Source organism: Zeus faber (assembly GCF_960531495.2).
Source record: "Zeus faber genome assembly, chromosome: 9".
NCBI classification, from domain to species: Eukaryota; Metazoa; Chordata; class Actinopteri; order Zeiformes; family Zeidae; genus Zeus; species Zeus faber.
Window position 1 is genome coordinate 18,299,579 of NC_137197.1, and position 12,641 is coordinate 18,312,219.

The 12,641-nt window shown below is 46.2% G+C and overlaps 1 protein-coding gene across 1 annotated transcript in view; it reads left to right on the top strand.

Annotated features, from left to right (window-relative positions):
* Nucleotides 1-1,158: 1,158 nt before the first annotated feature.
* ppm1lb (protein phosphatase, Mg2+/Mn2+ dependent, 1Lb) overlaps nucleotides 1,159-12,641 on the top strand; it is a 42,290-nt gene continuing 30,807 nt past the window's right edge. Inside the window, exons 1-2 of the mRNA XM_080006424.1 lie at nucleotides 1,159-1,170; nucleotides 1,263-1,783. Of these exons, the coding sequence (XP_079862550.1) occupies nucleotides 1,385-1,783 (399 nt within the window). The 5' untranslated portion in view covers nucleotides 1,159-1,170; nucleotides 1,263-1,384. The remainder of the gene's footprint in view (nucleotides 1,171-1,262; nucleotides 1,784-12,641) is intronic.

Sequence of the window (12,641 nt, forward strand, 5' to 3'; positions counted from 1 at the left end):
TGGAGCAGGAACAGGCTGATGACGTCACACACGATCTTGAAGGACCACCACTGGGCTGCCCCGTGGTGCCTGAATACAATTACTTACAAAAACCCACTAAATGCTATATGATACGATCATCTTTATATGACGTTCATTGAATTCAAGTGTTGCGAATGTTCCTCGACAGAAGTCCCAGCAAAAGGTACTAAACTATATAAACATCTATTACAGATTGTCTTGGATCACATTGAAAACGATTAAAGTCTGATCAAGTGACCGTCGAGGGGCTGATGTTCGTGTTCCTTTATTCAAATGACATCAACAACAAAAAAAAATAAAAAAATAAAAATAATAATAATAAATTATATTAAATTAAATTATAATTTATTATTGACAGTTCCCACATAGGTCCTTGAACTATTATTGTGTGCGAGTTTTATTTTTTTAATGTTTCTTCTTTTTTGCCGGTAATAGTTCATTCCTTTTTTTACAATACAATTACATTTTACATTTTTCATAATCAAACCATTTCAGATAATTTGAATAATACCACCGCAGTCCCTTTTTTTTTTAATAGCATCATAAAAAAAATAAAGGGAAAAAACAGGTCTTATAACCCCAATTTGGTTAAAGTCAGTGTTCTCAGAAAATGAACTCTGAATTAGGGGTTGTCGACATTCTGAGATCATAATCTTTAAACTTTTAATTCATTTTGATCAATTGATTTAATTAATTGATTTGATTAATGCCCCCCCCCCCCCCCCCACCACCACCACACCCACACATTTGACCTTAATCCTCTTCAATAGTTTATCATTACCGGCACTTCTGCTAAATCCCGTCGATTGATAACGAGTGAGTTTTTATTTACCTTGAGTGTGCGCCGTGTCAGTGCGCACCCCACGTGGTCTGAGTTGCGGTCCTTTGCAACACACACACACACACACACACGCACGCACGCACGCACGCACTCACACACACGCTCACGGTAGCAGCTGGGAATGTGAGCGTGGATCCACACGGACCGCTATTTTGAGGACCGTGCGGAGCGGCAGAGAGGGGGGGTTCTTGGCCGGGGCACGGTTCGGGGGCAGCACTCCGGTCTCGGGTTTTGGTGATCGTTCAGATGGACGAGGAGCAGCGGCTGGTTGCGCGACGCTGCATGCCGGAGTGAAACAACACTGCAGGGTGGTGGTGTTCTTTATTGTTATTATTATTACTATTATTATTATTATTATTATTATTATTATTTTTAAACCCCCTCTCTCCGCCCGTGTCAGTCAAGATGCAGTGAATCAACGGACCCCGCCGAGTGAACGTGTCCGCGGGATAATATGGAATGAGATCCGAGGGTGGCGAAGCGACACCGACAACCTGCCCCCGCAACTCGTCCGTACTATAAATGATAGAGGATACCATGACTCTGTTGTCGTTGTTGGGTCGGATCATGCGTTATTTTCTGCTCAGACCGGAGACCCTGTTCCTGCTGTGCCTCAGCCTGGCCCTGTGGAGCTACTTCTTCCACACGGACGAGGTGAAGACCATCGTCAAGTCCAGCCGCGACGCGGTCAAGATGGTCAAGGGGAAAGTGGCGGAGATCATGCAGAACGACCGGTTCGGGGGACTGGACGTCCTGGACGCCGAGTTCTCCAAGACCTGGGAGTTCAAGAGCCACAACGTGGCGGTGTACTCCATCCAGGGCCGGCGGGACCACATGGAGGACCGCTTCGAGGTGCTGGCCGACGTGGTGAACAGGAGCCACCCGTCGATATTCGGGATCTTCGACGGCCACGGCGGAGAGGTAAGGTGTGGGGGAACCGGAGCGAGGCAAGGTGTTGGGGCTCCCTCCTCTCACACACAGATCAGTCGAGGACAGATGTTCCCAAACTTATTTTTTTTTTAATAACAAAGACACCCCCCCCCCCCTTTGTCAGACTAGGCTCTGGCTGAGGACACCCCCCACCCCCATCCCCAAAAAAAGATAATAAATAAATGAAACAACATAATATATATAGTAAAATGTAAAAAAAAATAACATTTTAAAAACTTATAATAATGAAATATTATAAATGTGTAAATTACCCACCTGTGTTAAACTGTGTAGATTGTGTGGCGTGCAAAATTAGGCTGCACAAATACATTTATTTGAAAGCTTGCTGACAAAAAGTGCAAATCTTGTACTTTGTGAAAAGTATTTGCTCATAAATGTATAATGACCACAATAATAGTTGTTATTGTTGAATTCCTTCACCCTAACCCTGACCCTAAACCCCTTACCCTGCATAATGCTGTGTTGAGGTTACCTTAAACTAAAATGTTGATCTTAAGCTGTGAAAACCTAAAAAAAATGTAGCCTTGACAAAAGGAAGCAATATTTTTAAGCTGATCCAATAACAGTTTATTTTCAGTGTACAACTGTTGCCTGCGTCTATGGTTATTGGAAAAAGCATGACCACAACTAAGCCCTTCTCTTGCAATCAACCAACCACCAAACCAACCCACCAACCCACCAACCCACCAACCAACACCTTTTGGCATGGCAGGTTTCACAGCATCGGCCGCATGCTTTATTTACCCTGTGATCGCGGATTCATGAGTGAGTTCTGCGGACGTGTTTGACACGCTGTTATTGGCAGTGAGAGAAGCATCAACAAAGTGGGTCATTCCTCACTCTTCTGCCAGAATGTCTCATCACGGACCTTGTTTGCCACTCTGTACGTCCTCACAGGACGCCGCCGGTGCACTCTCTCGCGGACATGGTACCTCGCGAAGCTTAGTCGGAAGGGTCGGATGTCGGTGCTGGACTGGGGTACATCAAATCGACGTGTTTATGTATTTCACGCCTTCGGGAAAATCATCCCGACATCCTTAACAAAAGGATATCGCTGCGAGCGCGGGTGTGTGTGTGTGTGTGTGTTATGCCACGAGACCATTGTGAGACATGGTGGGACAAGGTAAGATGGATTGACCATGAGGCCCTGTCATCCCTGAACACTGACATTGTTTCCCTGGGCTGCAGCTGTGACCGCAGCTGACAGTCTTGTACCGATGCTGTGTGGAGGCAAACTAAGAAAGCCATTGACAAACTGCAACCGACAGGGTTATCCCACAGCCGCCCCCTCCCTCCTCCCTCCCTCCCTCACCTCGCTCAGGCCCCTCGCCACCTCACTCCCCTCCGCGCCTCCTTCCCTCTCCTTCCATGTCATCGCGCCGCACCTCCTAATCCCGTCTCTCGTTCCCTCTCATTTCCCTCCGCGTCGTCTCTCTTCTCGTCGGGGGGGAAGATCAGAGGGAATTTGAGATGAAACGTTAGATTATACGAAACATTAAGTTTCATCCGTCACTTTACCTACGCCCCTCCGTTCCTCCCGCTCCTTTCCTTGCTCGACGCTGAAGTTCTTATTACGTCATTTTCGAAGGCGCTGTCTGTTGATCGGGTCTGACAGTGAGTGGTTTTTTTAAAAGTTGGGCTGCTTTGGTCTGATTAATGCTTAACACTGACATTCTAAAAATAGGCGGTCACAGGGATGGAGGATAGTGCTTCTTTTAGGGGAAACACATTTTTGGGCTACATCGCACAGTACTACAGATTTTGACCAAAAGTGGTCATTGGAATGTTTTTCCTCCCCCATAGTTTTTGTGTGTGTGTGTGTGTGTGTGTTCCGTGTTCCTTTTAGGTCACCCTGCCTCCTTTACCGCAAATGTATCGGAGAGCAAAAATGCCCGTAATGAAGTGGAGTGGGTCAGATGTGTATAATGTTTGTGTAATAAAACCAAGAGCAGAGAGAGAGAGAGAGAGGGGGGACGGAGGTGAGAGAGTGGGAGAACATCCATACGAAGGCCGCGAGTAAGAGGAGGACGAGAAAGCGGCGGCCGGATTCGTTCGTGTAGGCGAGAGCCTTTTTTTGTTGCAGTGTCCATAGGCAAGAATTTTCTCTGTTCTCATTCCACCCTTGTTTGAAGTGTGTGAAATAGTTGCCAGACTGCCCGTTTTTTTTTTTTTACTTTGTTTTCTAGAAATACTTCATCCCCTGCTAAGTGACTTTAAAACCCTTGTTCCCAAGGGACATTGAAGCTGGGTAAAGATTCTTATTGGGCCCCCCGGGGCAGCGGCGGGGAAGGCTCGCAGACACAGCCGACGGGTTAGGAAGGGCAACTTAAACGCTGAAATGTGACGCGCGCATCGGGCGCTAATCGCCTTTTAATCGGCGTGGAGCAGGAGGTTGGATGACGCCGCTCCTTAATCAGTTGACCGCCTGGAGAGTCTCGTCAGCCGGACGGCAAACAGCGAAGGCGCCGCCGCCCCGTTCCGTGTTCAGTGTTTTTGGTTTCAGACGCTGTCGGGGCTCGTGGCGGTTTTATATGTCCAGCGGTCATACCTCTTTAAGTCGGAAATATACGAGTGACCCCTGTGTAAGTGATAACCCCGGGCTGCGTCCATATAATGACATCCATATAATGTCGACGTGAACTATTCGTTCCCTATTGGTATTCATGACGGAGAGCCAAAGATGTTTCTGCCCCAGCACAGTGCCAGGATTTGGCATGGGCGCTCCACAATTACCTTCACTGTGGAATATAGAGAAGCCATTAACTACTTGCCTCTTTTCCTTACCTGTGAGATTTTTTCTTCTGTTTATGGCGGCTTCATGGAAGCCGGGAAGCAAAGGAATATACTATTCCTTTGTGCTGCTGTGTTCTTTTTGTCCTTGCACGCTCTGCCATTTTGTTTAGATCAGAAGTATCTGTGTGTGTGTGTGTGTGTGTGTGTGTGTGTGCGTGCGTGCGTGTGTGCGTGTACTGGAAATGTAACTACTCACTGTGATTAGAGGTGAGGGGAGAATGTCAAAAAAGAAAATACTAGAAAGATGAGCTCTTTTTCGGAGGGGTGTTCCGTCATTCTCGGTTTCTCTCTTGTCTCTGATCCTTTGTTCATGTTCCTTCGAAACTCCACAATAGCGGCCGTTTGCGGAGGGAAAACACCATTGTTCACATTTGAAATGTGCCTGTGTGTGTGTTTTTGTGGCAGGTAAGTCATCTGCTTGTGTGTGTGTGTGTGTGTGTGTGTGTGTGTGTGTGTGTGTGTGTGTGTGTGGTTGTGTGTGTGATAAGTGTGTTTTAGATAGTGGGCAGCTGCATCCTTCCTAAGCCAGCTCACACTGGCGAGATGAAAGAATCAAGTCGACATGTGACTAATTGCACTGTTGGCATTAGAGGATTAGAGAGAAGGCAAATGACGTGAGAGGCTGAGGGAGGCAAAGACAGCAATGCAGGCCTGCTTCCATGTCTGTTTTCCTGTTTGTTGGTGCAAGTGCATAAATGTCTGTTTTTGTGTGTGTGTGTGTGTGTGTGCGCGTGTGCGTCTGTGTGTGTGTGTAAAATATGCACATGCTCAGTCGCATGACTCTGCGGGAGCAGATTTTGCTGCAATTCACCGAGCTACGGGTGCGGTGGAGGTCGGTGTGGAGACGGATCGCCCGTCCTCGGGGCTCCCCGATGAGGAGGAGGCCGCTTTCCCACCGTTTTACCTTCTTCTCTTGCCTCCCATGAGAGGGTGTCACGCAGGCGACGCCACTCGATTGAGGAGAGATGACATTTACTCGGAAAATTAGAATAAGCATTCAAGCAACGCAAATGATCTGAGGAGGATTGAGTGGGCGATCGGTCCTATTATTCTCATGGTGAACCTTCTTTCACCCTCCAGCGTGATATCTATCAGTAGTGTTCATCCTTGGATGGCTTCTCTTTTTATGTGGCAGGTTACCATGGGGATGGGCCTAAATGACCTTGGACCCAGAAGGCTCAGGTTCATGTCCCAGTGACAGGTAGCATTAATCCTCCCTAAGTGCTCTCGAGCAAATCACTGAACGACGGCGAAGGCGAGGATCCGCGAGAGGAGAGGATTTTTTCTTCTTCGAAAACCGCCGTGCGGTCGAAACCCAAAACTTGTGTCTCCGAAAAGTGGATGTTTAATGTCTCGGAACTTCCTTGACGTAAAAGGTGCAAAAAAAAGCCACACGTGGAAGGGGTGATGCTGCTTTGCTGGAACACATACGTGCGTTAGAGGACATCTGAGCGCTGGAAGCTTGGCGGAGAGATTTTCTGACCTTTTCGGTAATTTTTCCCCGGTGCTGATGTTTGTTTTGCCCGTGGCCAGCGGACTGTCAGAGAGTGTCGGAGCAGAGCAGTCGTGTAGTGGAACGCAGCAAATAGCCCTGCTGAGCGAATGGATGAATGGACTGTTGTCTGTCAGTGTACACAAATGTACACACACACACACACACACACATACACACACACACACACACACACACACACACACACACACACACACACACACACACACACACACACACACACACACACACGTGCACACACACACACACACACACACAAACACACACACACACACACACACACTTTCCATTAAATAAATAAATGCCAGGCTCATTCGAGAATTCACTTGATCTAATTATCTTTTTTGGCTTGTTGTTGTGACATCTTGAGGCCATCGCCCATCACTCAGCCAAAAAAAAAAATGGTATGCACCGAAACTTGCACCTCACACAGTATTTTTTCATCATGCATTTTGTTGCTGTGTGTGTGTGTGTGTGTGTGTGTGTGTCCGCGCCCGCGTGTGTGTGTGTGTGTGTGTGTGCGCGCGCAAGTGTGTGTGCGTGTGTGTGTGTCTGTGTATCCGCGTGTACGCGTGTGTGTGTGAGAGCGAAAGACGGAGAGAAGGGGGGGTGTTCAGGCTGAGTAATAATTCGATGGAGTTGTTTATTATTATCTGTCCTTTGCCTGTATCGTAATTAAATAAGAAAATGGCTTATAACGACGTGATTACCATGTGAATTTAAGTTGGATTCTTTAACATGCAATTTTTAAGCAGAAATTTCTATACATTATTTTGAAAATTAAACTAGTGTTAAACCCTACTACTAAATAAACTAACCTCTCTGTGCACAAGAAAGAGGCAAAGTTAGTCATTGGCGCACGCGCACACACACACACGCACACACATACACACACACACACTTTAGTGAGTGAAGAGTTAGGGGTGTGTGGGTTCAAATGGGCTGGGTGTTTGAAGTTGGGTCTTTATAGTCTCCATTTTCGCTTTGTCCTCTTCCACTCCTCACCCCGGGGGGGCTCGCTGGGTTCGGCAAGGGTTCGAGGCGTTGGAGTCATGTTTGGTAGCTGCTGTGTGCGGCTGTTGTGTTTCCCCGTGTCTTTGCCTCCGGCCCTCTCTCTTTCGCTCTTAGTGGCGCTGGCAGCGAATGAATGACGCTAAATGACTTCGTCTCGAAGACCGCGTCTCCTTAGAAATGCCTGTCACCGAGGGCCCCCCCTCGCGGAGGCCCCCCCACCGCGGGCCCCGCCGGCCTCAGTGGCTTGCCTGTTCCCCGCTCAGCGGCGCTTGTTTACCTTATTTTATATGCTGAGCAATGAGCATGGCCATTGTGCGGGAAGTTTCGATTTGACATGAGATTTCGGACGGTGCGGAGTAGCGAGCCTCCTGTCCACCATCACTCTCTGAATGATTAATTTGTGTCTGTCTACAGCGGCAGAAATCGCTGGAGGCTTTGTGGAGTCCACAAATATTGGTCCCCACAAAGCAGGACGGTAAGTCCATTTAGCCTCGTGTCTGTGTTTGTTCAGTGAGCGATTAGCGGTTTCTACAACTAATCACATGACTGGATTTCACCGGGACTTCGGCTGTAATCTATGCCACAGCTACAGCGTTGCTATGTGCCAGGAGACATCCCTATTTAGATATTCCTGTTGATACTTAGACTAAAGTTGCTGTGCGGTTGTGTGCGAGTCTTAAGCTTCCATGTCTGTGTGACGTGCATTTGCGAGTAGGTGCGCGAATGACAGAAAATAAGACGTTGACTATTGAGCTCTGCCTGCTCGCTGTCTTGGCAGTGAGGCCGGCTGGAGAAGAATGTTGGCGAAGGGAGTGTGTGGAGTCGCAGCTGTTAAAAGTTACTGACATTGGTGTGTGTGTGTGTGTGTGTGTGTGTGTGTGTCACTTTTCAGTGGTTCTGTCACAATCCCAGCTGCTGCAATTTCTCTTTTCTTGGTGCCAGGGGGATGGTCAGGTGCATCCTGGGTAATTAAAAGAAGGCTTTGTGGTGTTTTCCCATAGGTGTGAGTTGTGTTTTTTAGCATACTTACAAACCAAAACACAAACCAAGATACACCATATATGAATTTAATTGTTTCGAGAGCTTGATGTTGATGAAAGTTTACATTTAGATATTTATTCGTGGCCATTCTAAATAGAACATAGGTTTCTGATGTTACTTGTTTTCAAACACACCTGATGCGACCACCCATTTATTTAAATTTTGCTGTGCACATATTTTTTGCCGAACCACACAATCTCAATTTCCATTGCACATGTTTATCATACATGATACATGTTTGATAGTGAAGGTACATGCACAATTTTGTGTGTGTGTGTGTGTGTGTGTGTGTGTGTGTGTGTGTGTGTGTGTGTGTGTGTGTGTGTGTGTGTGTGTGTGTGTGTGTGTGTGTGTGTGTGTGCGTGTTGCATGTATTTTTCTTCACGGGGGCTCGACTGCTGTGCACATTTCTTCAGCAGCCTGCCAGACAGCCATCCATCCATCCACCCAGACAGAAGGAATGCAGCTGATATGAATGTCTGATATGCTCAGCTGGTTTCCGTATACTGCAGGAGCTGGGAGCCGCCAACCTTTGAACACAGTCTGTTGTGGAGGGCGCCCGAGCCAGGTCCGCTTTAATTTACTCCGTAATGACGGCTCACTGGATCAGGAGAGGAGATCAGCCTCCGTAGCATGTCATTAATCTGTGATTATGAGTTAAATTGAGAAGAAGAGTGTGTGCTCGTTGATGTGTGACAGTGAGTGTTCTGCATGCCGTTATCAATCCTTGCTCGCCATCCTGCTGGATTCTCTCCATGTACTTCTGATTGCAGGCAGCCTCTCTGAGATTTACTACCTCGGGAGAATTTCTTCTTTTTTTTTTTTCACTTTCAGGTCTTTTTTTTTTCCTGTTGGCCTCTCGTTCTTTCAGGTCGTTTGGTGTGTGGGCTGGACCCGAGGCCATTAAACACTGTGATGCTTTCTTCGAATAGTGCACTGGGTGTAGGCTTGATCAAGATTTGAATTTAATCAACTGTATTGATTCTAATTTGCATGGGTACTGCAATGAACATACCAGCTTGGCTTTCAATATGAAATTCTTTGAGAATTGATGTCATGTCAACTGAACTTTATACTATCTAAATTCAGATGATCTGAATTTCTAATGGTATAATGTAAATAATTAGGGGTCCAGCTTTTGTTAATGATTGCCTTTGCCATTGCTTTTGTTAATGAAAAACTGACATCAGTGATAGGCCACTGATGTCAGTTTTGGATGTCATGGATCCACCGCACTCACAGACAAGATGAATAAAATGTGGGGGCAGTTTTGACATGCCGTCTTCCAAGTTTGATCTAGATCGGTCTGTTATTGTGCAATAATTGAGCAAAAAACTATTTTTTGTATAACCGCCGTAACGCGTATGCATGTGCAAATGGCGATTCACACAGTCTAGTGATTGGTCAATAATCTGGTCCCTGGAATTCCGTTCCCCAAAATGGATAAATAATCGTGATAATTAATCGTGATCACAATATTGACTCAAATAATCATGATTATCATTTCAGCCATAATCATGCAGCCCTACTTCAGAATGATAACCGCCGTTAGCTGCGGCGTAGTAAACCCAACCACTGACGCAAACACCGCCCGATAATAGAATTACATTGTAACCAGGCCATAACAAATGAACATCTGCAGTCACAAAACACAACAGGGAGCCAAAGAACACTCGTCCATTGAACTTTAACGAAGGGCTGACCACCCTGGACCCCGCGTATTGCTACCTGTAGCTATAATTTGTTTGCCTTATTTTCCTTTCTGCAAAAGAGCCCTAACCATTAACAATACCTTCAGTTCGACAACACAGTTTCTTGAAACTGTACAATACCCCTGGAACTGCCTCTGTGCTCGTATGATTGCTTGTTGGTATGACTTGATGTGACTGTCCTGCACCGTTATTTTGAGCACATAGTGCCACTCGATGGAAGCTTGCAATTTCAAGCTGAAATAGTTTCAGATCCACGCATTTGGGAATTGGCTGCAAAGCACTGCGGTGGTTTATGTCAAAGGATTTTGGAGATTTGTCATGTTCACCACACCATTTCACCTTCAGTTTGCACAACAAACATGGCTTTACTTAAGTCAAGTTCATCTTTGCCACCAAAGTTGCTTTCTGAAATCCAACCTGACGTGAAGGTGCTGCATTTAAGGGCTCGGCACCGTCCATTCAGGTTTGCTTGTTTGCTTGGTCCCCGACAGTTTATGTAGCTCAATGTGTTGCTGTGCATAATGCAAACAAGCACAGGACCGACAAGATATTAAATATTTGAGTCCTTAGTACCAAAAAAGTGCACGATAAAAAGATTTAGCTTCAGGATTTGGTGAATTGATAATGATTGATTATTGTAGAAAACAAGATTAATCCCATTTATTTATTCCGATGCCCCGCTTTGAAGTCTTAAGGATGTCATCACATGGCAAGCTGCGGTCAAATGCTGCAGTTGCAGAACAGACCGTGGGTGTCTTTGCCTTGCCAAGAGTAGCTGTTGGAGACCCGTGGAGTTGTTTGTTCATATCTGGGATGGGATGCTACCCAATGCCCATGTCATTTCCAGCGTGCACCCGCTGCTTCCTGGCTGCATAGGTGTTACCTAAAAACGGCACGGGAGATGATTTAAGTCAGCTCCCGCAGGCTTTGGTAAACCAACTCTATTGCTGTTTTCCGTGTCCCGGTGCTCTTGTTTCACAGGCCGTGGTTGGCGGGGACCGGGACTGGGCCGGGCGGATAAGCAGGTTGATAATTGATTAATGTGGTGTAGAGAAAGCTTACAGTGACGTTGGCTAATGCTCGCAGCTCAGGGCTCTTAGGAACCCCGCTCTCTTCCTGAGAGCGTCTCTTAAGCTGAGGCTAAAATGGGCAGAGAGGGCTGCCGGGCACATTAGATTTACACTAATTCCACTGGGGAGACTGGGACTACACGTTCACTTCTCCCTCCTCCCTATGGATTTAGGGGCCTCTGTTTCCACCACCCATCCCCATCTGGTGCACATGTGTTTATTTACTCCTCTTTTCATCTTTTGCTTTGGCAATTTACAATTTTGATGTTGGAAAAAAGTGCTTTTGTGGGTTTATGATTGCATTGGGTATCTAGACTAGTACCCACTGCAGTACCCAAACCGTGCCCATGTTTGTTTGTGTGCCTGTGTGGTTGTTTGCACATCCAACACCTGCATGTGTTTATTGTCCATGGAAGCCGGTACGTTGCCCCTTGGCAGCATTCTAATGAGCTTATCCAGCAGTAGCGCTACCGGCCAGACTCCCATCTGCTCTGAGGAGTGGAGGGAAGGAGCAGAAATGTGGTTTTGGAGGATGAGATGAGAGGAAGGAAGGAGGTATAGAGAACGGGGAGGGGGAGAGGGACGCTGCAGGGAATGGAAGAAAAGATGCTAAGCTTAGAATTGCTCCAGAGGAAAGGAGATGGGAGGGGGGTTTGAAGAGGAAGAGAAAGGAGAGAGGGTTCGCCTAGACTCGGAGTCGATATTAGCGGGAAGGGCAAATAAAGTATGGAGGAAGACATTTAACGCTCCAGTTTGGAAGAGGGGAAATGCAGCGAAGATATTCCTGTGATGACAGACAGGGGGGAAAGCGAAGACCCTCTTCAAGAGCCACAGATGTAGCGATGTCTTATATAGAGCCCGACCGATATATCGGTTTGGCCGATATATCGGCCATTATTTGACTTTTTTTTACAACAGCAAAATCGGCAGTTATGCAGCTGATGTCTCACGATTTTTAAATAAGTATACTGTAATTAACTAAAAAAAGATTGATTATTTATCATGTACTTGTCTGTTTTACACTACTTACTCGTCAAATTAAACGCAGACGTCCGACTAGGCATTATAAATTCATCCATGTGTTAATGTTTACGCTCGCGTTTCAACACGGACACAGGTTTCCAAGCGGGAAGCGATGCTGCGTTCATGGGAAACTCGGAAACCAAATTTGTTTAGGAAGAGATGATGCCTCTCATTGAACTCTGAAAAAAAAATACTAAATACAATTTTAATTTAATATCATCATTTATATGTTTTAAATATTCTCAAATATAAAAAAACATTTAATAAAATAACCATTTTTCTAATTGATTTGAAAAATTTTGCAAAAACAATTCGGACCCAAAAAGCTGCATCGGTCGTGCTCTAGTCTCGTAGCCTAGCTGGAAAGTGCAAGAGCAAGGTTTGCTTATATTTAAAAGCTTAAAGGTTTGTCTGCGGAATGGGGAGTTGACAGGTGCCGGCTCAACACAGATGTACTGTAAGCTGTGAGTCAGGTTGTGTATGAAGTGTCATGGAAAGTTTTCCCCCTTTGATCATAAGTCTGTGTTGGATCGGAGGCCATCGCGGCGCGGGACGCTTCTCCTCCCAGCCAGCACGACATACTTCTCCCGCTCGATCCTCTCTATTTTTCATCTTTTTCCTCATTCACCTTCTCCTCTGGTCTCCATTGACCTTTTCCTCGA